At 35.1% G+C, this 27,786-nt stretch overlaps 3 protein-coding genes and 1 pseudogene across 8 annotated transcripts; 3 read left to right on the top strand and 1 right to left on the bottom strand.

The window, feature by feature from the left end:
• Positions 1-1,492: 1,492 nt before the first annotated feature.
• On the top strand, positions 1,493-5,355 carry LOC144425908 (uncharacterized). 6 transcript variants are annotated; one of them, XM_078115687.1, is made up of 4 exons: positions 1,493-1,923; positions 3,022-3,134; positions 3,832-4,034; positions 5,279-5,355. In XM_078115687.1, the coding sequence occupies exons 1-3, from the start codon at positions 1,919-1,921 to the stop codon at positions 3,951-3,953; spliced, it is 240 nt and encodes a 79-aa protein (XP_077971813.1). In that variant the 5' UTR covers positions 1,493-1,918; the 3' UTR covers positions 3,954-4,034; positions 5,279-5,355. The 6 variants fall into 6 exon arrangements, 4 of the variants coding, with proteins under 4 accessions (XP_077971813.1, XP_077971812.1, XP_077971810.1 ...); XM_078115686.1 differs by having other exon boundaries at positions 1,493-2,873; XM_078115684.1 differs by having other exon boundaries at positions 1,493-2,912.
• Positions 5,356-7,521: 2,166 nt separating this feature from the next.
• Positions 7,522-11,941, top strand: LOC120346170 (WD repeat domain phosphoinositide-interacting protein 2-like). Its single transcript, XM_039415839.2, has 5 exons — positions 7,522-7,541; positions 7,861-8,149; positions 9,383-9,520; positions 9,895-10,038; positions 10,511-11,941. Exons 2-5 carry the CDS (start codon positions 7,892-7,894, stop codon positions 11,234-11,236), a joined length of 1,266 nt encoding a protein of 421 aa, XP_039271773.2. The 5' UTR covers positions 7,522-7,541; positions 7,861-7,891; the 3' UTR covers positions 11,237-11,941.
• An 8,596-nt stretch (positions 11,942-20,537) lies between these two features.
• LOC120346835 (U4 spliceosomal RNA) lies at positions 20,538-20,663 on the bottom strand (annotated as a pseudogene).
• A 223-nt stretch (positions 20,664-20,886) lies between these two features.
• LOC120346568 (uncharacterized) lies at positions 20,887-24,115 on the top strand. Its single transcript, XM_039416332.2, has 5 exons — positions 20,887-21,265; positions 21,620-21,782; positions 22,048-22,095; positions 22,198-22,301; positions 22,392-24,115. The coding sequence occupies exons 1-5, from the start codon at positions 21,031-21,033 to the stop codon at positions 23,216-23,218; spliced, it is 1,377 nt and encodes a 458-aa protein (XP_039272266.2). The 5' UTR covers positions 20,887-21,030; the 3' UTR covers positions 23,219-24,115.
• Positions 24,116-27,786: the final 3,671 nt, after the last annotated feature.

Raw genomic sequence — 27,786 nt, 5'->3', positions numbered from 1 at the left:
TGTATTTTTGTGGAATATAAAATTCAGCAAATATCTGCATAGCCTTTATCGGTCATTGAATCGACTTAGATAAATCAATGCGACCAATTGACGTATAATCAAGCTGTGCCCGTGATGGTATGGCATTCATATATACTTGAAAACGTCTCATTTGTATTGTACTCAATATATTTTTCTGACTGGGCTATTCGACTAACTAAAATTTTAGCTGGATTTCAATTTTTGTGATCAAAGATTTTTTTCGGTGCAACATTTTGTACACAGAAAATTGTGCCCGCTTGCCACTCACCCTTCCTCTTCGCTACAGGTGCTTCACCGGCTCTCCGAATATCAGCTACAACTATCATCGTCAAATAATCACAGTTTTTCATTGTCGTAATAGTGGTGATGCTTTTTTGTTTGATTTCTACGCCCCCCCCCCCCCCCCCCCCCCCCCACCAAAAAGCTTTATTTTCTTTGCTACCAGTTGATCAGCGTTGTTAACTTTTATCATGCGACTATAGTTTCATTCTGTAAGGCTTCGAAATTTGAAAGGTGTGGGTTGCTTTCTTTCATCTCAGATCCGATCCCGCGGATGTTAGCCAAATTGAGTAGTCGATATGATGCATTGGGTCTGATTCCTATGATGTGTTTTACTCGGTTTAATATACTGTAATTGGAAACGTGTGCCCTCGTCGGGTTAGATTTAGTGAAGTCATGTCATAAGCCGATTCTCCGGATTTAATTCAACGCTTCGCTGATCGAATAACGTGTTTTCCGCAGCAATGCTCCATCACTTTTTTCAATACGCGTCCAGATTTTAATGTCATTTGTCATTGGACTTTCGTGCCCATTCTGGCGTTGCTCTCTACTGTGGAGTTCATCGTGATGTATTGATAAAAAAAGTTTTAGGAGAATTTGTATACAAAAGGCAAACTGCAAATCAAAGTCCTGCTGATGCTCATTATGTCTAAGATATATTACGTTGAAATTTCCTATATATTGACAGGATAAATTGGCGCGCATGCAGGCTTGTCTACGTTACATATTTTTCAGTCCCATCCCATAACAATTTATGCCTGTCTCATCCCATGGGACGTAGCACTTGGGATCTCACTCGCATGGATAAGCCTGGGTATGTGTGTGTGTGTACGTGCGTGTTTTATTTAACTTTATATTGCACATATATACATATATACATTTCGTATACTCCACTCTAACCCGTGTATGAGGCCAGTATGATATTGTGCATACATCCCGCCTTCAGTATCTATAATTACTAACTCTTTTATATTGCTTTTACGAGACGAATAAACATAAATACAATATTTTTGGGTGAGCGAACACGTTCCACTTTTTTTGACAACAAATTTCAATCTAAAATCTGTACGTTTTAAACTTTACTTAAGGTTTTGTTTGCTTCCCTGGATCTGTAAAAGTTTTATTTATTTGTCTTGTTTTATTTTCAATTATTTTATCGCCGTTTACGCTGATTATGGAGGAATCCAACAACCCAGATAGCACAACTACGTTGGGCCAACGTTATAATCCGCCGGCAACCGTTGTACGCAGTTTTACAACCATTTACCATGGTAAGGCCATGATTGGCCTTCAACGAAACACTCCATTATGCGAAGAAATGCGCGCGCGATTCGAATATAGCACATGAGGTCGCCATTCATTTTGGCGGTACTCGTAATCGATAGCCTGTTACGAGGTTTTTGCCGTGGATGGGACAGTGACATTGAACTTTTTATGCTTTCATAGTAGAATGGCGAAAGTAGAGATAGCCTAGTTGTAACCGTGTAAGTTAATCTCATGGTACCGGTACTCTAAGTGCGTTGTCAGGTCACGGTTCATAAGGGTGATAGGGTACCATACGGGTAAAAGTTACATATTTATCCCTGGACACCGTAGGTACCGGTAACGGCAGAACGAGATGAGGTACGGTACCGTGCTTGGTCTTTTGGCATTTTTTTGTTAAACTTTTTTAGGTTGCCATCTCTCATTTACCAGTATTCGTTATCGAGTACCGGTACCTATGGTAGATACCGGTAAAAGTTACATATTTATCCTGGACACCATAGGTACCGGTACTGGTAACGACAGAACGAGATGAGGTACCGTACAGTACGTTACCGTACTTGGTCTTTTGGCACATTTTTTTGTTAAACTTTCTGAGGTTGCCATCTCTTATTTACCAGTATTCGTTATCGAGTACCGATACCGGTATTGGTCCTTCATCCCTGGATATAGCCTAATTTTTTATATTTACTTTATTTGTATAAGTGCAAACATTTCCGCAGCCCAAATCCAACCCGTTGAACGACTTAATCCAGTAATCTGAATAGTTGTACATTTGTGAACCTTCTGTCTGATGAATTTCAACAAATCTAAATACAGATCTCAATTGGCTGAAATCTAAAATATGTTTTAACAATTGCCACAATCAAACTGAAACTAAAATTTGATGTTTTTGGGTAAAAAATAGCTCAAGGATTATTGTTTTCCCTTTTTGTTTTTGTAACACTTTAAATTTTTTTTCAATTTTTGTCCGAGGTCCGAGAACTTTGTCCAACCCTGCTCTATTTCATATTTTCAGCTTTGTTGAGAAATAAATTACTGATTTTTGAATAATATCTATTTTGTTTTAAAATTCAATAGAATTATATTGGGTAATCATATATATTAATATGATTTATTTTCAGTATGTATGCTATGTAATCTTACCCAACCAACCTTAATTAAGTGTTATTATATTTTAAAGTGAATTGGAAAGTAGACCGCTAGCAAAAAAGATTCGGGCGATTGGGGGGAAGCCCATCTCTGTACAATGACTGCCGAATGTGCATGCAACTGTGCAATGCCCAGCGACTCTAAAAGCATGAAGTATTGTACGACACATCCTTTACAAATATTTGGACATATTTTGTGTAATATCCATTTTTTTCCCGGTTCTAAATAATTATTACCGATTAGATATTCTGTCAAGTGTCAATATTACCATTGTAAGTTTAATGATATATACCATTTTTATAATAGGCCCTATGACAATGGACTGGAAAATTCACCTGCTTCAATTCCCTCTTTCACGCAATCATACACTGTGTCATTTCAAGTATCTCAATGTTTCAATGCGGACAATGCCAAAACAGGTGCTTTTGTTTCATAGTTTGATAGTAGCTCCTTGCATACCTGTGCCATAAAATATTGCACAATAGCTAGATATATCGGTTGAATAATTACCTAGTACAACATCATGTGGTTAATACTGTATTTTCCGGCGAATAAGTCGCTTTTCTAGACCCAAATTTTTAGCCTGATTTTCGGGGGGGGGGGTCGTCTTATTAGGCGAGTATGATCATTTTCATTTTTTTGTTGCCCTATTATTGAACCCGGACAATAAAATACCTTCGGCGATAGCATCCCCCACGTCCTCATCAGGTTAGTTTAATTAAATCGACATTCTCGTGCTGTGAATCTGAAATTTCAATGCTGTGATTATCATATATGGACTGAATATTACGCTATAAAAAAAAGTCATAGGCTATTTTAACCAATGCGCAAACGCGGCAACCGCTCGAAAGGCATTGCATGGTAATTTGAGATTCCCGACGTTGATGCGATTTTACTACCCCGACTCATCGGCCGGTTATATGCAAAAACCCATTTTTTCAGGCTTAAAAACAGGCCTCGTCTTATTCGCCGGGTAGACTTATTCGCCGGAAAATACGGTAACTAATATTAATGAAAAATTTATATTCTGGTAATTAGTATAGGCCATTCGTTCACGTTTATCATCTGAAAGACAATCATGTACTATATATGGTGTAACACTAACTTGATTTTCAGAGATCAAGCCATGCTCCAATCCAGTCCATGGAAAAATTGTTGGGACAGGCGGTAGAAACTCTTATGCTACAAGCTACGGCATCTGCAACTTTCCACTGATTATAGTGTGGACTCGGACATAAAGGAATTGATGAAATTCATTGTCAATTCATTGTCTGATTACATTTTGATCCAGAAAACATTCAAGGATGAAAAAATCGCTCGTGAGTTGAATACTTTTATAGGCTGATTACATACACTTTACGGCAGTGGTTCCCAAACTTTTTTTTCCGCGACCCCAATTTTTGTAAAATCACAGACTACAGATACTTGTGACCCCACAACGAGAAAACATTAAAAATCAATTTATTCTATTCAATCATTCTGATGAAAATCGACTGTAAGTTTGCGGGGCATTAGTGCAACGTGGTTGTACTTGTACTTAACTGTTTAGTTCAGTGGTTCCCAACCTTTTTACCCCAGCGGCCAGTGGGCAAGCAAAATTAATTTAAGAGTTCGCTGACCGGTAACACATGCCATCGTATGAAGACCACGATGTAAAAATCTCTGAGATTCAGAATATTTGTGTAGTTTTAGTACAATGTTAAAATATTGCAGATTACTCCATAATTAATTGGAAAGCTAAACAGAACATGAAAGTAAAATAGGTGAAAATACCCTTGCTGGGTCTCATCTTATTGAGTGCCTTTTATTTTTTGTCGTTTTGTTTTTGACTGCATGAAGCGCTTCGAATTTATGTATGAAATACAATATGCCCAATATTTTCGCTTCGTGTTCAAGGAAGGTTATTTAAATGTCTAAATACGATCTGATTGCAATATTAAAATTGTTCACTTTTATACGAATGGGATGTGGACAAAACACATATGTGTATATTTTAGAGTAGATACTCGCGATAATTTAACATAGAGCTTTTGCAACGGATGGAAACCTTTTCATTAGATGTATTCTTATAATCTGAATGTATTCTCAGAATCTGACAATCTGGAGTGAAAACAAAACCTTAATTAAGATTGAAGCGTAAAGAATATAAGCCCCCTAGCACAACAGCAAATGATGAAGTTACAAATAAATTTATTGTAAATCTATTAAACAAATAGACTAATCATGGTGCATGATGTTTCTAATAATATAGATGAATTTCAACAAGGAATATTTGAAGACATTTTAGTCAGATAAAATCTCAAATCATCATTATTCCCTCCAACAAATATTCCCATCAAAACATTGTCTACGCCCCCCTTGCGGAATCAAGAATTTCTGTATTTCTCAATTATTATTGTCTTGTCAATGTAAGCTTCACTCACACATTTGCGACTGCAGAAACTTGGCTTAAGATTCCTACTCTGAAAATTTGTTGGGATGCAGTTATTCAGACTAGGCTTTGAACTCTGGTGCTGTAATTTGCTAATACTGCAATTTAACACAGAATTTTTATATTTTTCAGCTATGGATGATCTGGCAACGAACTCCGATTAATTTTATTACATGTATACATATTTGTAAAATAAAGACATTTTGTTATCTTTTGTTTTTTATTATATAAATAATGTTAGATTAGTGGGAAATTTCTATGTAGTATAGATCCATACCCTGTCTGTACAACACATCGCCTAACTTGGCCCGACCATGTGCCACGATTGTATTACAACGTGTCACCTACGTAGGCCCCGCCATATGTCACGATTGTGTTACAACGTATCGCCAACGTTGGACCGGCCATATTTCACGATTGTGTTACAACGTATCGCCTACGTTGGCCCGATCATTTGCCACGGTTGCATTACAGCGAAAGGACCGACGTTGGCCCAGCGGCCAAATCTTCGCTGGAACATGGTTGTTCGCCATTATTGGGCCGGTGGTTCGAACAACGTTCGGCCATGGTTGTTCCGACGTAGTTGTGCTATCTGGGAAACTGGCTCACATGTTCAAAACTATTGTTTCTTCTAAAACAATAAACCACGTGCCGCTTATATCGTATTTCCCCGAAAATAAGACCTACCCTGAGAATAAGACCTAGCCTGACGTTTTAAAATGATTTTATTATAAGCCCTCCCCTTAAAATAGGACCTAGCCCTAGCCAATAAGGCAACATTTTTTTTACCTAGTCGTTAGCAAGAAATCTCACCTACTCGTTTTAATAGATAGATAATCTATGTTTTGCAGTTATTTAGAATAAAAACGAGTTATTCAAAAGTAAATAGATATCGGTTTTGATATTTTGTATATTGGAAATCTCGTAATTCTCTATCTTGTAATTTTGTTTTTGATAAATGAAAATATAAGACATCCCTCGAAAATAAGTCCTAGTGTTATTTTTCGAAAGAACCCAGTCTTATTTTTGGGGAAACACGGTAGGTACTGATAGCGAATTTAAGACTAGTCTATCGCATCGTTTGCGGTATAAATTGTAGATTATTGTAACTAAACTAAAGATCCTCAGAAGACTTAATGACACTTAAGGTATTTATTTAAAACTATTTTTGGATATACAACTAAAAACTGACAAATAACACACAAAACTACCAAAGAGATGCAATGTTTACAACCACGCTTGAATATCTGTTCGAGCAAAAGAAGTGTCTGAGAGGCGACATAAAAAACAATTGTTACGTCATTGTTAACTTATTGATGATTTGTAATTGTTACGGAAATAAACAAGGAAATCGATGCTCGGGGAAACATCCATAAACTCTTACTTTTATTGCTACTGGTCAGAACTTCGGCACGATGGGAGTCTTAATTACTAAAGAACCCATTTCGCACTGTACGGTACTTCCTCGCTGGTCTGTCAAACCCACTGAGCTCTCTAGTTAATACACCTCAATGGTCAAACCGGAGACAATGAAATGTCAGAATGTCATGTAACATTTATAGCCAAACATATTGTCGCGAAATTTTATTCTCGAAAAAGTCGGCTTTTTGATATGGTAACAGTACTGCAGTATCGTACGGTACCGGTATTCTCGCAAAAAAAAAACACAACGTAAAAGACATTCGAACGAAAACTTAAAAAAATCTCGGCTATGAAATATTTTGAGGAAGTTTTCTCACCATGATGCTGATGTTTTTCTCGCCAACAGCTTTTCTAGCTCAGTATTTGTTGTTTTGTTGTTGATTTCTTTCGACAAAGGACGCTGCTATTCCTGCAATTCTGAAACTGGCTACAGGACTAGTACCGGTACCGTACTCCGTAACTCTGAAGCTCCAGAACTCAGTAAGTCTGTAAGTTGATGCACTTGCTGACTTGGCTTGAAGTTAGACTACCTCGAAGCCAGGTATCATAGAAGATATCAACAGTGTTTCTGTTGATGTCAGAATACATGCACTTACAGACTTAACAATCAACATTTAAACAGTGAAATTCCATAATTTGTCTAGCCATACCGTACCGTAGCCTATCTATGTCAGTATGTTTACTTGTTCAACTTTAGATATGTAAGTTGCAGAGTCTAATTCTGAAATTGAAGCAAAATTAGTTTTCAACATAAATTTAGGGAAAGGGCAAATAGCCTATTTGAATTAGGGTATTTTCATAAAATGGGACATCTTTTACTGCTATATCTGGCTGTGGGCCTAGGCTACTGCGTTATCAAACGGCAACGCCAACAAAAATAGTGCCTCTGTGGTCTGGTGGTGTCTAATCCAAGTTTGGAGCAATATACATAAAATATTTTATTCATGCTTGCAGCTACTAAAAACGGAAAAAGGTAAAACATACATTTTCGTCATTTTTTCAAAACAGCCTTTTAAGTTTTGTTTTTGGGCTACTTAAAGCCCATCCTTCTGTTATTGTTATTGAAATGTGACTGATAAGAAAACATGACAGCATGAGGTTACAGAGTTTTGCTCTGCAGAGAAATTGTATTACGGTAATTTTATGTTGCTTGATTTGTCGGAATACAGTGGACTGCTGGTAACCTATAGTACCAATAAGAGCTAGATTGATAACTCAATCTGATTTAATAATCCTCAAGATTTTGCTTATTCTTAACTTTCTGTGTGATTAACTTGCCATTTTTATGACAGATGTCTAGCCAGGAAATATAAAACATAGAAAATGAATTCTGCTCATGCAACTGAAGCAACTCCACAAGATGGGTCTAATCCCATTCTGTTCATAAATTTCAATCAAGATTTCACTTCACTTTCAATGGGTTCGAAATATGGATATAAACTCTATACTGTCAACTCTGTTGATAACTTGGAAAAAATATATGATAACGCAAGTGAAACGACTGATGTATGCATAGTAGAACGGCTGTTTTCCAGTAGTCTTGTCGCTATTGTCAGTACAAATGCACCAAGGAAATTGAAGGTATGATTGTGTAAGAATATGCTTTATTATATGGAATTAAAAAATTGCATTATCAGAATTCACACTGTCTTACTACTTACTGAATAGAGTGCGAAACAGCGCAAAAGAGAGGGAAACATTTTTCTTCCATGAAAGAATTATTTATTAGCGTCCGTGAAATTTTAAACAATTCGATGGGAAACAGTATACAGTAGTAGGGAATGATCACGAGTTTATATCAGTAATCGTCAACATCTTCAATAAATAACCTAACATGACGCAATATGAGCACACCAATAGGCAAAATCAAATTAATTTTTGAGCTCCAGAAGTATGTGCACCAAGATGGCGCACAACCTGAACACAGTATGTGTACCAGGTTAGGGTGCGTCATGTTGGGTTATTTAAAGATGTTGAAGATTACTGATATCAACTCATGATCATTCCCTACCACTGTATACTGTTTCCCACTGAATTGTTTAAAATTTCACGGACGCTAATAAATATTGAAAAAAAAAAGGTTTCCCTCTCTACTGCACTCTAATCAGTAAATAGTAAGACCCGAATTCACAGCATCAAAATTCTTCATTCATAATACGGTAATAGTGTGATAACTCAATATTTTACTGGAATTGTTTTTTGATTGATTTTTGTGATATTTTTTGGTCTCAATATTTTTTTAACATAATTGAATTTCTGTGAAAATTATGTGCATCATAATAATCTCTATATCAAATTCTTTATAAAAGTTATGATTTTTTTTTGATATAATGGCTGTTTTTTTAAAAATGACAAAAGCAATTTAATCAATTGCTCGAAAACTGTAGGAACTCTTAAATACTTTCTTGCATGAAGTATTTGCCTTCATATTTGGGTGATGCTCTCCAGCTACATTCCAGCTGAATTTCTGATTAAACGCAAACATAGAATATTTGATCGGTTCAAATTTGTATTTAGCATGTTCAATTGTTTTCATTTACTTTATTCTTCCGCACATTTATAATGATCTATATTTGTCTGCGCCTTTCCCTGATTTCTTTTCCGACCAAACACTTTTTCCAGTCAATGTGATACATTTTAGTACTCATCCATTCACTCTCAAAATGTATAAAGTACCATGTCAGCAGATCAGTGATTAATTTTCAATATGAGATGAGTGTTCTTAAATTGTATTCAAGTCGCTTTATCATATACATGATATTTTTTCATTTATAAAGAATGTTCATTTTTCATCTCTAAACTATTTTGACTTAGGTATGCCATTTCAAGAAAGGAACTGAGATATGTAATTACAGTTATTCGAATACAATACTTGCTGTGAAATTAAATCGTTTAAGACTGGTTGTTGTGTTGGAAGAAAGCCTATATATTCATAATATCAAAGACATGAAGGTTTGTATATTGTATTGTATGGCTGTATCCAAATCCTATTTCCATAAATATCAATTCTTGTTATTGTAGTCAAATCAGGGATGAGAACTAAGAGTACTCTTATACTACTTATTGACTGAAATTATCTGTAAGACTTTGTGAAGATATATAGTCCTACTATCACATGTGTAAAATTCAATTTTGTATCAAAATTGCGATTTGCATCTGATTTTATACATATTGTGATTGTGACATAAACCTGCATATTATGTCCTGTATTCTGTATACCTGTCATTGACTGAATTGACCTTTTAACAGCCTTTGTAAGGAAATCATTCCATGAATCTTGGGATGTATGATGAAAATTGAAAAACTGTTTCGTTTTTGCAACACAGGTACTTCATACAATAAGGGACACACCACCTAATCGAGATGGTATATGTGCACTCAGTGTGAACAATAATGATGTATCATTCCTTGCATATCCTGGTAGTACTCTTGTGGGAGAGGTTCAAATATTTGACATCACTAATTTGAAGGTTAGTGACTTGATGGTATGAGTAAAATGAAATAAAGGCTCTGAGCCACCTCTGATTCATAAGCTAAAATGTGATTGCTGTTTAGATTGCATTGTGTTTGTCATTCATGATAAGTGTTACCGTTTACTCATTTAGTGTTAACGGGTCACCAGATATTTCATAATTTTTATATTTATTAAGACAAATGATTGATATATTGACTAAATTACTTTTCTGAACTTTGTTATCCAATTTCTATAGTTATTTAGTTCGAATAGTGTTTCTATTTTGCAAAATGTCTGTATATAGCCCAATTTTCACCAGAATCCATGATTTTGATGATTGTTAAGTTACTGAATTGAATTTTTGTCGTTTCAACAGTTCTTTTAATCAAATATATGCTGAAATAAAACTTTTAATTTAATTTTATCGTGCTAAATCAATACTAGATTTGTAATATTTTCAATTATTGTATTTTTTATACTGACCACAGGCAGTGATGACAATCCCCGCTCACGACAGTCCTCTTGCTGCCCTCACCTTTGACTCCTCTGGTACCAAACTTGCAACAGCTTCAGAGAGAGGTACAGTTATTCGAGTTTTTTCTATTCCTGATGGTCAACGACTTTTTGAACTCAGAAGGGGAATGAAGAGATGCGTTCGGATATCATCTTTAGCTTTTAGTACGGACTCTGTGTTCCTGTGCGCATCCAGTAACACAGAAACGGTGCATATTTATAAACTGATCGATCCCGGGCAGGAGAAAAATGCAGTCGCTGCAACAGAAGATGGAAGTACATGGATGGGTTACTTTAACAAAGTTTTAACCACATCCGCAAATTATTTGCCGACTCAAGTTTCGAGTGTACTGAACCAAGGTCGTGATTTTGCCACTGTGAAACTGCCAGTATCTGGAACACGAAACGTATGTGCCATTGTTAGTATGCAGAAACTACTGCGTGTTGTTGTCGCAGGATACAATGGGTATTTGTACATATACAACCTTGATGCCCAGGAAGGAGGTGACTGTTCTCTCATTCGTCAACACAGTGTTCTGCAAAATCAGTCTGATGATATGGAACAGGGAGCAACAGCGACCCATGAACCTGATCAAGCTGGCGAATCTCCTGACTCTAACAAATATCAGCACTTGCCAACTACCTCAATACAGATTGAAGCCTCTGCATCACATAACATAGTGGATGACAAGTTATCATAGAATGGTATTGGAGGCAATAGAATGTTCAAAGATACATCAATGTAATCAGATAAAGACACCATGAGTACAAATTTAGTACATGGAAGATTTTTAAGAATAAGCAATCCTCTCATAGAAATATATCTTTGTCTTTTACAAGTTCGAAAATTCTGATGAAAAGTCATGGTAATGTGCCAATATAAAATCATACAAAGTCGGTAGATATTCATTATATATTTTGGGGGGATAAGTTTCGATGGAGGTATAAATGACAAAATATTACTCACAGATCTCAGATTTTCAACCTAATTTTCAATCATTCCATCTTGATTGGTTATTTCAAAGCTTTTAGCTTTGATTAGCTTTTATATATCTCTGTCCGATAAATGAGCAGTAGTATTAATAAAGCTGTGTGAAATTTTGCTTTTTATTTCTAATTCATGTTCCTTTAAGTCTCTGTATTGTAATATTCTCTTTGCTCATATTAATTGTTTTTATTTGTGACTTCATATTGTAATTGTACACTTCTGTTGATAAAGAAAGTCTGGTGACACCAATCTTCCCGATTTTAGAGATTCAGATGTCTAGCTATTATAATTGGCTATCAGTAATTAACCCATTTAATTATATTATTGTATTTGTTCGTTATAATTGTACAAATGATAAATTTTGTATATTTATTGATTGTTTAAAGTAAAAGTGCAAATAAATCATTTGTAAATATTAGCATTTGTTTGTGCCCAGCGTGTAGGTGGTTACAGAAATGCCAAAAAAGGTACTCCTGAAGTATGCGCACCAAGATGTCGCATATCCTGAACCCCAACCTGGTACACAACCTGAGTAATCATTGTTGATCGTTAGTGGAAATTACTTTGAATCTATCTCGGTTCCAAAAAAAATGCGAGTAAATCACTTTCAATTAACGCCATATATATGTAATACAACAGTATAGGGCAATTTACCGTATTTCACAAGTGTCAAGACCTAAATCAGAAACTCAAATGTGCCCTGTAATGTTATCATAAGAACTATAGACGCGTTGTTAGGGTATCGATGACTATAAGGCTCACAGGTAAGATAAGCGGAGTAATCTAAGTGAGTGCACCCAACTATGAGGGTAAAATGCTAACAGAAAGCTCGGGAACCTGCTCTGGAACGCGTAAACACACACAGTTGTAAATACATGACTGAAACCTCATTAACACGAAAAACCATTCGGGCGCCTTTACTTATCACACTAAAATACATGCAGTATCCTAGACCTATGCTATAGAAAAGTCCCGGAAAAGTCTGTTTCCTGTGTAACCGTTCTAAGCTTGATTCTCAAAGAGAGAAACGAGCAAATCTTGACGACTGTTGTGCCAATTTGTCACTCTTTTGTAGAGTACCAGTATATAATGATTCCATAGTAATGTCACGTTCAAACTAAACTTGTTCCCACAGAAGACCAAAAACAGCTCTGTGCTATAATTCCAATACAGTAATTGAGTTTCACGTACAGCTACCATCCCATGTAACGTTTTCCTAGTATTTTGAATAAAATCAAATTGACACTGGTAGGCCTAACCATCCCGAGTCTCATCATCTTTAAAATTAAAATCGTCTGGGTAGGTCCTATATTAACTACAGAGTAAGATATTTCATTTCCATCATGCAAGAATCAATGTACGTTATTAAAGCACAAACTGATTTGAAAGGTTTATAATGACATAAAACATCATGACAAAAATGTAGGTATGATTCATAGCAATAAAAGAGGTAGTCGAGTCAGCGACGCTCAATTATTGATATTTTAAATGTAACATGTCATTATACAAATAACAGAGTATCTTCAATAAACTACTGAAATATTGCCAGTCACAAAATACTACTCAATGTTAACTAGCGTTAGCGCCTTTCCAATTAGCGAATCAGGCATTAGCGCCTCTCCAATCAGTTCGAAAAATGCCCTCGCCCAAAAAAATTTCGACGTTCTTTTAGGCGATTTGTGGCATCACTGACTTAACTGCTTCTCTCCTCAACGGGGGCTCCAGCTAACCTGACTCTCTACTTTTTCGTATAATTTTGGTCGATTTAACACGGGACGGACTAAAAGTAGGCACTTGCAAATTAGGCACTTTTTTAGGCACTTATTTAGGCACTTCGAAAAAAAAAGTAAAAAAGGTGTAATACCTTTTAAAAACATAATTAATTAGTTAAAAATGGTCAAATTGAATGTTGAAAACGCAAATTGCAACGGGCAAACTCAATAACAATATTTAAAACGTAGTATTAAAGGATGTCGCACGCGCTTGGTCACCACATATGCTAGGCACATATTTAGACACTTCGAAAAATAAAGAAAATGGCAATTATCACTAATAAAAGACGGAGACATAAACATATTACCCACACTGATTAGCCTGGGTAAATATCCAATAGATGCACATGAGTCTAGTACTGGAATTTAGAAATAATAAATTGTTACCGGTAGGCACTTATTTAGGCACTTCGGAAAAAAGGTGAAATGGACGTAGTAACTCCTAAAAAGGTAATGAATTAGTTCAAAATATTTAAATTAAATGTTGAACGCGAAAATTGCAACAGGTAAATCCAATAACGATTTTTAAAACGTAGTATTAAAGGGAGACGCACGCTCTTTGTCACCACATATGCTAGGCACATATTTAGACACTTCGAAAAATAAAGAAAATGGCAATTATCACTAATAAAAGACAGAGAAATAAAAATATTACCCACACTGATTAGCCTGGGTGAATATCCAATAGATACACTTGAGTATAGTACTGGAATTTAGAAATAACAAATTGTTAGCGGTAGGCACTTTTTTAGGCACTTCAAAAAAAAAGGTGAAATGGGCGTAATAACTTTTAAAATGATAATTAATTAGTTGGAAATTGTCAAATTAAATGTTGAACGCGGAAATTGCAACAGGTAAACACAATAACGATTTTTAAAACATAGTATTAAAGGGAGACGCACGCGCTCTGTCACCACATATGCTAGGCACATATTTAGACACTTCGAAATATAAACAAAATGGTAATTATCATGAATAAAAATACAGAAAATAAAAATATTAGTCAAATTAATTGGCCTATTTGAATATCCGATGAATGCTCTTGAGTCTAGTAGTGATATTTGAGAATAATAAATTGTTACCGGTAGTCACTTTTTTGTCACTTATTTAGACACTTCTAAAAATGCGTAAAATGGGCGTAATAACTTTTAGTAAATAAATAAATAATAACTTAATAAATTCCAGTACTAGACTCAAGTGCATCTATTGGATATTTACCCAGGCTAATCAGTGTGAGTAATATTTTTATTTCTCTGTCTTTTATTAGTGATAATTGCCATTTTCTTTATTTTTCGAAGTGTCTAAATATGTGCCTAGCATATGTGGTGACCAAGCGCGTGCGACATCCTTTAATACTACGTTTTGAATATTGTTATTGAGTTTGCCAGTTGCAATTTGCGTTTTCAACATTTAATTTGACCCTTTTTAACTAATTAATTATGTTTTTAAAAGGTATTACGCTCTTTTTACTTTTTTTTTCGAAGTGCCTAAATAAGTGCCTAAAAAGTGCCTACCGCTAACAATTTATTATTTCTAAATTCCAGTACTATACTCAAGTGCATCTATTGGATATTCACCCAGGCTAATCAGTGTGGGTAATATTTTTATTTCTCTGTCTTTTATTAGTGATAATTGCTATTTTCTTCTTTTTTCGAAGTGTCTAAATATGTGCCCAGCATATGTGGTGACAAAGCGCGTGCGTCTCCCTTTAATATTACGTTTTAAAAATCGTTATTTGATTTACCTGTTGCAATTTTCGCGTTCAACATTTAATTTAAATATTTTGAACTAATTCATTAACTTTTTAGGAGTTACTACGTCCATTTCACCTTTTTTCCGAAGTGCCTAAATAAGTGCCTACCGGTAACAATTTATTATTTCTAAATTCCAGTACTAGACTCAAGTGCATCTATTGGATATTCACCCAGGTTAATCAGTGTGGGTAATATTTTTATTTCTCTGTCTTTTATTAGTGATAATTGCCATTTTCTTTATTTTTCGAAGTGTCTAAATATGTGCCCAGCATATGTGGTGACAAAGCGCGTGCGTCTCCCTTTAATATTACGTTTTAAAAATCGTTATTTGATTTACCTGTTGCAATTTTTGCGTTCAACATTTAATTTAAATATTTTGAACTAATTCATTACCTTTTTAGGAGTTACTACGTCCATTTCACCTTTTTTCCGAAGTGCCTAAATAAGTGCCTACCGGTAACAATTTATTATTTCTAAATTCCAGTACTAGACTCAAGTGCATCTATTGGATATTTACCCAGGCTAATCAGTGTGGGTAATATGTTTATGTCTCTGTCTTTTATTAGTGATAATTGCCATTTTCTTTATTTTTCGAAGTGTCTAAATATGTGCCTAGCATATGTGGTGACCAAGCGCGTGCGACATCCTTTAATACTACGTTTTAAATATTGTTATTGAGTTTGCCCATTGCAATTTGCGTTTTCAACATTTAATTTGATCATTTTTAACTAATTAATTATGTTTTTAAAAGGTATTACGCCCTTTTTACTTTTTTTTTCGAAGTGCCTAAAAAAGTGCCTACCGCTAACAATTTATTATTTCTAAATTCCAGTACTATACTCAAGTGCATCTATTGGATATTCACCCAGGCTAATCAGTGTGGGTAATATTTTTAGTTCTCTGTCTTTTATTAGTGATAATTGCCATTTTCTTTATTTTTCGAAGTGTCTAAATATGTGCCTAGCATATGTGGTGACAAAGCGCGTGCGTCTCCCTTTAATATTACGTTTTAAAAATCGTTATTTGATTTACCTGTTGCAATTTTTGCGTTCAACATTTAATTTAAATATTTTGAACTAATTCATTACCTTTTTAGGAGTTACTACGTCCATTTCACCTTTTTTCCGAAGTGCCTAAATAAGTGCCTACCGGTAACAATTTATTATTTCTAAATTCCAGTACTATACTCAAGTGCATCTATTGGATATTTACCCAGGCTAATCAGTGTGGGTAATATGTTTATGTCTCTGTCTTTTATTAGTGATAATTGCCATTTTCTTTATTTTTCGAAGTGTCTAAATATGTGCCTAGCATATGTGGTGACCAAGCGCGTGCGACATCCTTTAATACTACGTTTTAAATATTGTTATTGAGTTTGCCAGTTGCAATTTGCGTTTTCAACATTTAATTTGACCCTTTTTAACTAATTAATTATGTTTTTAAAAGGTATTACGCTCTTTTTACTTTTTTTTTCGAAGTTCCTAAATAAGTGCCTAAAAAGTGCCTACCGCTAACAATTTATTATTTCTAAATTCCAGTACTATACTCAAGTGCATCTATTGGATATTCACCCAGGCTAATCAGTGTGGGTAATATTTTTATTTCTCTGTCTTTTATTAGTGATAATTGCTATTTTCTTCATTTTTCGAAGTGTCTAAATATGTGCCCAGCATATGTGGTGACAAAGCGCGTGCGTCTCCCTTTAATATTACGTTTTAAAAATCGTTATTTGATTTACCTGTTGCAATTTTCGCGTTCAACATTTAATTTAAATATTTTGAACTAATTCATTAACTTTTTAGGAGTTACTACGTCCATTTCACCTTTTTTCCGAAGTGCCTAAATAAGTGCCTACCGGTAACAATTTATTATTTCTAAATTCCAGTACTAGACTCAAGTGCATCTATTGGATATTCACCCAGGTTAATCAGTGTGGGTAATATTTTTATTTCTCTGTCTTTTATTAGTGATAATTGCCATTTTCTTTATTTTTCGAAGTGTCTAAATATGTGCCCAGCATATGTGGTGACAAAGCGCGTGCGTCTCCCTTTAATATTACGTTTTAAAAATCGTTATTTGATTTACCTGTTGCAATTTTTGCGTTCAACATTTAATTTAAATATTTTGAACTAATTCATTACCTTTTTAGGAGTTACTACGTCCATTTCACCTTTTTTCCGAAGTGCCTAAATAAGTGCCTACCGGTAACAATTTATTATTTCTAAATTCCAGTACTAGACTCAAGTGCATCTATTGGATATTTACCCAGGCTAATCAGTGTGGGTAATATGTTTATGTCTCTGTCTTTTATTAGTGATAATTGCCATTTTCTTTATTTTTCGAAGTGTCTAAATATGTGCCTAGCATATGTGGTGACCAAGCGCGTGCGACATCCTTTAATACTACGTTTTAAATATTGTTATTGAGTTTGCCCATTGCAATTTGCGTTTTCAACATTTAATTTGATCATTTTTAACTAATTAATTATGTTTTTAAAAGGTATTACGCCCTTTTTACTTTTTTTTTCGAAGTGCCTAAAAAAGTGCCTACCGCTAACAATTTATTATTTCTAAATTCCAGTACTATACTCAAGTGCATCTATTGGATATTCACCCAGGCTAATCAGTGTGGGTAATATTTTTAGTTCTCTGTCTTTTATTAGTGATAATTGCCATTTTCTTTATTTTTCGAAGTGTCTAAATATGTGCCTAGCATATGTGGTGACAAAGCGCGTGCGTCTCCCTTTAATATTACGTTTTAAAAATCGTTATTTGATTTACCTGTTGCAATTTTTGCGTTCAACATTTAATTTAAATATTTTGAACTAATTCATTACCTTTTTAGGAGTTACTACGTCCATTTCACCTTTTTTCCGAAGTGCCTAAATAAGTGCCTACCGGTAACAATTTATTATTTCTAAATTCCAGTACTATACTCAAGTGCATCTATTGGATATTTACCCAGGCTAATCAGTGTGGGTAATATGTTTATGTCTCTGTCTTTTATTAGTGATAATTGCCATTTTCTTTATTTTTCGAAGTGTCTAAATATGTGCCTAGCATATGTGGTGACCAAGCGCGTGCGACATCCTTTAATACTACGTTTTAAATGTTGTTATTGAGTTTGCCCGTTGCAATTTGCGTTTTCAACATTTAATTTGACCATTTTTCACTAATTATTTATGTTTTTAAAAGGTATTACGCCCTTTTTACTTTTTTTCCAAAGTGCCTAAATAAGTGCCTAAAAAAGTGCCTAATTTGCAAGTGCCTACTTTTAGTCCGTCCCATTTAACACCTCTACTGTTCTTTTAAAACTGGGTTGTTCAAATGGAGATTGGAACAATCCCTACTCCTCATCAGGGCCCGGTCATTTCAAAAGATAGCCTATATATAGTATATCGATTTTTTTCGCATTATTAGGGTAAAAAACTGTTCAATTACTTTAAATTAGCATGTTTACTTTTTGAAGGGGGTAGAGCGGGGGAATATAAAGGGCAATCAAAGTGCCATAGCTAACATTATGAGATGACGATATAAAGTTGTCAATCAAAGATACACGGATTAAAAATCATTCACATTTGAATCATTCGCGACCCCATCGTTGACGACCCATGATATAACCGACAATAGGTCATTTTTTTCCACCGCTCGTCTCGGGCTAGTAGCACGAGAGAAGCCGAAAGTATAGTGTCAAAGCCCTCGGATATTGGCCACGTTGTTGAAGTAGACCTAAGCAGGCATTAGGAATTGTATATTCAGTCATTGACCACATCCAATAAAGGCAATTTCGTTTACAACAGATTTTATGAATTGATTTTCGTGTATTCCATATAATATACAAGTATACAATATTTACAATACCTTGTGCTGACAATGCCACAGACCTACAATGTAAATACCGTGAAAGTTCAAAAGCCCACTGTAGGATTACCGAACAGTTCCGTACATACATCAATTTATGATATATAAATATTACAGTCAGAAGAATTCCACTGAATTTATGTTAGTATGACCGATGAGATTTACAGAGACAACAACATACGTGTCATTATTGTATTGTTCATCATAAAGAAATCGGCGTCGACTTTTAGTGTCGAACAAGCGATCAATTACACTAAAATATCATATAACATTATCTCACCTTTATTTGCGATGAAGATTATTTATTTAGGCATCAAATCGATATTAAAACTTATTATTAATTCAAAAGCGTTGAACAGTGTAGATATTTTGCCTTGAGTATGCGAAAGAATATACTGTATATATTCATGATATTTTCCATGGATACAATAGTATTGTATATAGTGCGAGCTAAAAGTTAGGTCAAGTTTGGATAGAATTTACAAAATGAGTTTTATTAATTTTTACCAGTAGTTTAGTCTTGAGTCGAGGGTAGGGATTTGTTCAAAAAGAATTCTCTTAAAACAAATGTTTAAATCAAGTGTTTTTCGCCTGTATTTTTCAAAACGGCTGTACTATTTGATTTTTTTGTATTAAATAGGTTGAAGGAAAAAGGATGTAAAAACTTGCCAAGCGCTTCTTATTTGCAATAAATCCTTCGAAACGCCACAACTATCGACTAGGCACATACACACCTTCTCAAGCTGTATGTAGTTCAGTGCGACCGCAAACGTGGTAGGCGCAGTAATACGTAACCGATAAGCAATTACGTGAATGACCTTGCGACAAAACCACCTTGCGAAAATTGAAATGTGATCTAATGAATCAGTTTGTATAACTTTGAAAACCCCATCACTTCAACCTTGAGAACAAAGTATGCTAAGCCTAAATTAACCGTAATAATGCCTTTATTTTATGAGAAAAATGTCAATACACAAACTCGAAATCCTTATTATCGCGTCATAACAGATTAGTTATAGCGTCTTTGCACCAGAGGACTTACAATTAGCAGGGCCTACCCTAGCGCGTCTCATCGTTTAAATCAGTATATTGCCGCCGATGTAAGTTTATTCTTCATTATCGTAACGCACTCGTTTTGCCGAAGGATGCCCTTGATCCAATTAATTTTGTAGTAGGCTAGTGAGTTAAGTTTCATGATTTTTCTTTCCCAAAACCTCTCTCTGGTATCTCGGATAAACAATCCGGCTGAAATCTTATGACTTTGGTGTAGATACCACCGTGGCGAAAAACGTACGCAATGGAAATAAAAGTAAAAACAAGAATTTTTACCCACATTTTTGAAATTATAATTTCGGCAGCGTATGCAGCTGCCAGAACGCAACGTTTTGGCGTAGTTTAGCGCGATGCAAGGGGTATTTCAATAAAAAATATAGAAAAAAAAATTGATGTTTTTTTTTAGAATTGATAAAAATCAAAACCCTACTCGAGGCATGCTCTAGCTAGGTTATATTCGATTTAGAGCAGACATGGGCAAAGTACGGCCCGCGGATCAAATACGACCCGTTGGGTGATTCAATCTGGCCCGCCTGACGCTGCCACATCCAAACTGAAACCAAATTTTGATGTTTTAGTTAAGAATAGCTCGAGGAAGTTCAGTTTTGGCACGAGGCCTATTGTTTTCCACTGTTTTCAACTAGCAATATTCGCACCTCGGATAAACCTCATTGGTTACGATACCGCCACTGCGCAAAGCTGCTTTTGTAACACTGTGAATATTGTTCATAAAAGGTAACTTTTTACGTCATACATGGCCCGCCAGTCTAGATGGGTAAAATTTTTTTTGGCCCCTTTTCCAAAAACCATGCCCACCCCTGCTAAAGAGTATATAGTCATGCAAAATTATTATCATATGTTGTTAGCCGTAAGCTTCAATCTTTTCGTGCTGCTAATTTCGATATTGTAATTGTAACGTTTAGGTTCCTGGAAATAAAAAGAAGGCAAGATGGAAATCATAAAATGTTCACTGTTTCCTGCTCTTGAATCCTGAGTATTGCACAACTTCAGATGAAATGTTTTTAAAAGCTTTACCTATAGTTAACACTTTCATAACAGTATGAAGCAATGGTGATGATGAACGGGTATAGTATGTGTGGTAACAATCAATTCACAAGTAACAATCGTCTCAATTGGATATTACTGGGTTTGGATTGGCATCCTCAAGATAATTGGCCGCCTGAATTTTCTCCCTGGGAAACTTTTTCTTGGAGAAAACGTTCAAAGCGACAAGGTGATACAACGGCAAGGAAAGCATCTAAAGTTAAAACGCACACTACAAATGCTAAAAAACTCCGCCGTGGTGAGTGAGCTCATGCAATTTACTTTTTTTCTGCTTCTTTGAGTGTTTTCCAATTTTAATTCTGAAATGTCCAAGAGTGGAGTACGTTTATATTAATTAATTAAAAATTGAAATTGATTCAAGAACTATAGAGTATATAGAGCATATATATCTGCACCCACTGGTTGCTGCAACTTTCCTCTCATTTTTATAGCTCCAGCTGTCACGTTTCCATGTTTTCGGCAATTTACTTCGGTTTTTTTTCGGCATGTGAGACTCGGCTATTTATGATCTGCAAAGCTACATACAATTCTCATCTATTATTTTTGACAAATCATGCGTTTGATTAACGTAACGTTTGTAAACTGGTTGCAGGATCATTCAAGTTCCATTCTGAAATCGCAGAATATATTCGAGAATATCGAGCTATGAGAATTCAATTTATATCGGAATACAGAAGTTGTGCATGCCATGAACCCTACACATTAAAAGATGTTGAGGCTGCTTATGAAACATTGCAAAGGTTCCCTGGACAACGGTGAGATTTTGTATTTGACTCGCATCGCATTTTTAAAGTTATTTTTAATGCATTTTTTCTTATCAAAAACTTGTGTTAGTAGATGGCTGCATATACTATAACTTGAATGGAAAATCCAGGGCATTGCTGAAAAGCTGGTGGGTCATGCACATGGACGTGAATGACAATGCCAAATTGAGAATAGTTGTCGTAGTAATCGGGAATATGTTGAAATAGAATCAGATTTGCACTTTTTCAGTATATTACATATCAATTTATTTTTCAGTATTACTTTAACGAGGAAAAAGAAAATCCCGGAAAATAATGAAAACGGGTAATTATTAATATCAATTCGAATTACTTCAAAACTAAGTGATTAGATAGAATGAGCTTAGATATGAGTATTTTTCTGTCTATCATAAACCAATTTATTCAGAGTAAATTCAACAGTTCACAGAAATGAACAATGTCAAGAGCAGCAAACAAAAAAGTCAAATGAAGAAAAAATTCTATTTGATATGAGCAAATGCGACTCTGCCGGTATGGACTTCAATTTTATTGTGAAAAAAAAACGCAAACGAAATTTCAGTTTTTGTAATTTTGTGAAACTGTCTTGCCGTTTACTATTAGGTATTTCAACCAAGGTAGACTGCTTTGTTGATCAATACATTGGACGACATTTTTTGGGATTGAAAACTCAGTCTCAAACTGACGTTGCCAGGCAAGAACACTGTCCTGTTGTGGAAATAATTATCCCAGAGGATCACGTGGTTACTCGAATTTCGTCTGTGACACCGTCATCTCAGTCCTCAATAAAACTGCCACACTGTAATAGCGAGTCCTCTATACCGCTTGTTCGACGTAGTTCGGCCTTTTCTCACGGGACATCTAGTTCGATGGGTAGTGGTTATTCAAGAATATCAACATCGTCGAATGTCACAAATCCAAGTACAATGGGTGTGTGCGACATTTGCCCATTTCCGCGAAGTGTTTGCACGCCTAAAGCGCCACTTCTATCCAATGATAAAAACAACATTATGAAGCAAGTCAGCAAGTGGAAAGAATCAGAAAAGCCCGATTTAAATGAAAAACGAGCAATTCCCTGGAAAACTCTGAAATACCTGGGATATAACCCATCTATGAGAAGGTACTTGCATGAAATATACACTCCAGTCGGAAGAAATCGTCTCAGAACACCTTTGTCTTTGTCAAGTAAAAAGTGTTTTCCCACTGCTAATGAAGCAATAATAAAAAACAATGAAGATCAAGATAGGCAAAATACAATTTTATCATCTGCAATGGCAAAGACTACGATTTTCAAAAAAGACAGCAATTCTTTCCCGCATTTTCAATCGAGCAGAAGAACTTTTCTAATTGATAGACCTGTGAACCAATATACGGGTGAACGGAAGCCAAAGCTCGCTATTATTTCTGCATGTCAGACGGTTGTAATATAGCATGTATTATTGGTAAATGAATGTGATGTTACCGTATATTGCTATTTCGTAGATTGTCTCTGACTTGCAAGTCACCCGTTCACTCTTCAGCTTCAACGCCCACGTGAATGAAGATGCGTTAAAAATCTCTATATGTTTTTATTTGTAAATTTCCACAACACACAGAATACAAATCTTAAAACATTTATCCACACTCGCTTTGAATGGTTTACATCGTCTTCTTTCTATCGAAAGATATCGGAGTCGTATTTATACGTCGATCATAAATCTAATTAAATGCTGTAAACGTGAGCTCGTGATTTACGTTATAACCAGAAATTCCTATTATCTCAATAAGGGTAATTATGTACATCGTACGGATGGGAACTTAGATATAATTATTTCAATCAGTGCCAAAGGTCTTGAGAATATAGATTTTAATTTGATAATGACTGGATGGAACCTGTTATGTTCTTAAAACTGGTGTAATTTAATTCCTACGAAAGTCTTTGTTCGAATTTTGGGAAAAATTAACTTTGTCATGATGATTTCAACATGAAATGGGGTACATTTGGGGGTTAGTTGCTATATTATCTCCCCATCTTACTAACTGGAAGTTTAAAGATTTGGCACCCTCTAATAAATTGAAAATAAATAGAAAAATACAATACACAATGCTAAAATTAATGATATAGGTCAAAAAAAATATTTGCATGTATATGATCTACAATGAGACACGACATTGAAATAAAGAAGAGTTTATAGAAAGAGTAATGGTTGTAAAGTAGAATTACAGAAGGATGGCGTATTTTTATTTGAAAAATTTTGGTTTGGACGGTTAAAACATATTTTCAATTTAATGTATTTCGCTACGCTAAAATACTCAATGCTCGCATTATCGCATTGTTACGATTTTGTAGACCTAGTTGGTCAATATATGCTTGTCCCATGTCGGGAAGAAAAAACGCATTTTTAAGTTTATGCCATCTCAGGGCTTTTTTGAAAAAATAACGCTTTTGGATACAATTTTTGTTTAACGAGCTTATTATTTCACCGTTCTATATGACGGCTTTGTAAATAATTAAAAGTATGACTCGCTCGAATCTACTTTTAGAGAGCATTTTGATAATAACGAAATCTATTTAATCGAAAATGAATGTTAACCACAAATATTTAATAATATAAATCTCTAAAAGGTATTTGAAATTAGAATATTCAAAGTTTTACCATTAATTAATTTATAAAAATTGAAAATCGAATGAAACGCCATGTATATATAAGGAGAAAAAGAAGTACTTTACCTTAGTAATAGTGGAAGAATGAAAAATGTCTGTCTCAATGAGAAGAAAAACCTGCAAATCATGAAACAAATTGTAGAATTACATGCTCCTGATCTGTGTATCCTTTAGATATGCGCGAAAATATCTCTATTGTTTGGAATAGAGCGCGTAATTTACCGTAAAACAGTCCATATATTGTTCATTGTTTTCAACAGTTCGTTTTTGATTAGGTTTTTCACCTCGAACATATATCATGTTCTAAAAGAGTTCATTTCGATCGATGTTCAATACAGTCCATATTCATGATTTTAACGTTTCCAGAGTCCGTTACCATAGTTCAACTGAATTTCAATTGAGATCATTGTCTTCTCATAATGTTCTTCATTATTTCGGCTTGTCAGCAATTTGATACTTCAATCGTTGTTCCAGGCAATTTGAATCTCCCCGACGTTCGTAAGTTGGTCGAATTTGATTTTCGCACGTTTAGTATAGACGGTTTCTCGGCAATTGTTGAAAGCTTTCGCTTGGTCAGCTTTTTCGTTGATTCCGTCCAATTGTTGCCAGTCCTGATTGTTGTCCGTACTTGTGGTTGAACCCTGTTGATCTGCTCCGTTTCAGAAGGTTAATTCAAGTCGGCTTTGTCACCATTTATAGCATAAATGATTGTTATTATTTATAGCATAAATATTGGGTAAATGAATGTGATGTTACCGTATATTGCTATTTCGTAGATTGTCTCTGACTTGCAAGTCACCCGTTCACTCTTCAGCTTCAACGCCCACGTGAATGAAGATGCGTTAAAAATCTCTATATGTTTTTATTTGTAAATTTCCACAACACACAGAATACAAATCTTAAAACATTTATCCACACTCGCTTTGAATGGTTTACATCGTCTTCTTTCTATCGAAAGATATCGGAGTCGTATTTATACGTCGATCATAAATCTAATTAAATGCTGTAAACGTGAGCTCGTGATTTACGTTATAACCAGAAATTCCTATTATCTCAATAAGGGTAATTATGTACATCGTACGGATGGGAACTTAGATATAATTATTTCAATCAGTGCCAAAGGTCTTGAGAATATAGATTTTAATTTGATAATGACTGGATGGAACCTGTTATGTTCTTAAAACTGGTGTAATTTAATTCCTACGAAAGTCTTTGTTCGAATTTTGGGAAAAATTAACTTTGTCATGATGATTTCAACATGAAATGGGGTACATTTGGGGGTTAGTTGCTATAGTAAAACCGAAGGTAACCGCGAAGAGATTGGTTGCAAACTAGACTTAACTGGCCGTTTCACATATATATTCCAAATGCACGGCAACATCGGTGACACTGCCACTAACTTACTCGATTATAACGATGATAACCAAAGGTGCTTTGCAACAGGCTATTAATAGAATCTTTCTTAAATGAATTCACTCCATTATTCATTACGTTTTCATGTCATTGCCGAACTTTATAAAAAATACAAATAATAATTCGTAGTTACATGGCAGAGAGGACAGAACATAATGTAGCATAGTATTGAATAATATCTCAGCCAATTCTGATTCTAAAATGGCTTTTACATCACTACAATCAATTCTAAAGCGTACAGATGATTTAGGACTTTTATTCATGACTTAAATTAAATTTATCATCAAAGTTTTATACTAGTCATTATTTTATCCTCACCATTAACAATACATCGTCGTTATTGAGAGTTTTATATACATATATCATGACATAATTAATCTTTGAATGCCGTTTTTAACGATTTGGGGACTAAATTTTAAATACCGGCGGCTTTTTATATGGTGTTGATGCATCGGGAGTTCAACTGCCGGAATTATTAATATATCAGTATCTAGCAGTGAACTGAATTTCAATATTTAAATATATCCAAGTCAAGAGCAAATGGGCCACATCAGCAGGATATGAGAATATAACTTCGTGCCAGACCGCAGCCTCAAGTGTAATCACCGGCATAGGTCGGATATAATGATACGTTTCAGTTCGGTATATTGCTAATGCGTGGACGTGATTTATGAAAGGAACTGTAATTAACCAGATTGCTCATTAACTCCGTGACATCAATCAATCATGCCCTTTTTCGCTTGCCACCGGTAACGGCGGCCCACGCAATGGTGTTGTATTACATCAAAATGAAAATTCCAACAGCATGACGACCGCTGACGTAACATTGAAAATGATATCTGAATAAAGTTATCATCTATAACTGGCTGAGTTCCTAACCTATATATTGTAAAGTTCCTAAATCTGCTGATAGCGAGTTCGATGTAGTTTAGACACTCATTAGTCATTCGACACAGGTATTCCCATTTTTATCAAGCGGCAACTAGTTTTTGAATTTTTGTCATACATTTTCAACTTATACGAACATCTTGTTGGTTGGTTTATTCAAACTGATGACAGTTATGTACTTTGCCCATGATCTCATTCCTTATCGGATCTCCGCTCTAGGAAACTTTTATACTCTTTCTGTCTTTCTGTGTGTTTGTGTGTCCGGTTGTAGCGTCTAAATGTCTGGATCGGTCTGGATGAAAATTATCACGTGAGTTATCCTGTCAACCTAGTAATGAGCATTTAATTATTTATTGCCCGCAGTATTACCCACTAACCACCCATGCAAGGATGCCGACGAGACGTACGGCGCTCAAAACGAACTGGCAGTTTCGAGAGTACGCCAGGGATTTTTATTCTGGTGGATCAATTTGTAAAATTGATACACGAAAATATTCACAATAACATTCTATTTTAGTGGGATGCCTGTCCTTGATTTTCCTCACTCAAAGCTTCAATATTTCGCTTGAAATTATGACTTTTAGCTGAACACAAGATTCAGAATTATCAGTCGTTAGACACCTGCGATGCATCGGGGTTAAAAACGGAATAAAACGCAAATACCGCATGCGAGCAAACAATGATAACGCAAAAATAATGAAATAAAATGATAATAACGAAACAATGAAAATAAAACACAGCGAATATAACTACATGTTCCGCACCGAATGTATGGTATTTTTTTCATTATTTTAACATTTAAAAACCTGAACCTGTTTTAGAAAAAATGTTCAGGACGCCGCGTGCCGTATAAAATCGCGTGACATGATTGGCACGCGTGCCCGTGGCTGCCGACCCCGTATCGCGTGGATGGTAACGAATTGCTGCAGGGCGGGCCTCAAGTATCAGCGAAATACTGAAGAAAGCAGACATCGCATGTGATTGCAGTAACACATATTGTGCTGGTAGTGAGGTGAAGATGTAAATAATTTATAACGATAATTATAAAAAGAG

This window comes from Styela clava, chromosome 8 (genome assembly GCF_964204865.1).
Source record: "Styela clava chromosome 8, kaStyClav1.hap1.2, whole genome shotgun sequence".
In the NCBI taxonomy this organism is placed as follows: domain Eukaryota; kingdom Metazoa; phylum Chordata; class Ascidiacea; order Stolidobranchia; family Styelidae; genus Styela; species Styela clava.
Note: the sequence above shows the minus strand (reverse complement) of the source record. Positions and strands in the feature narration are given on the sequence as shown.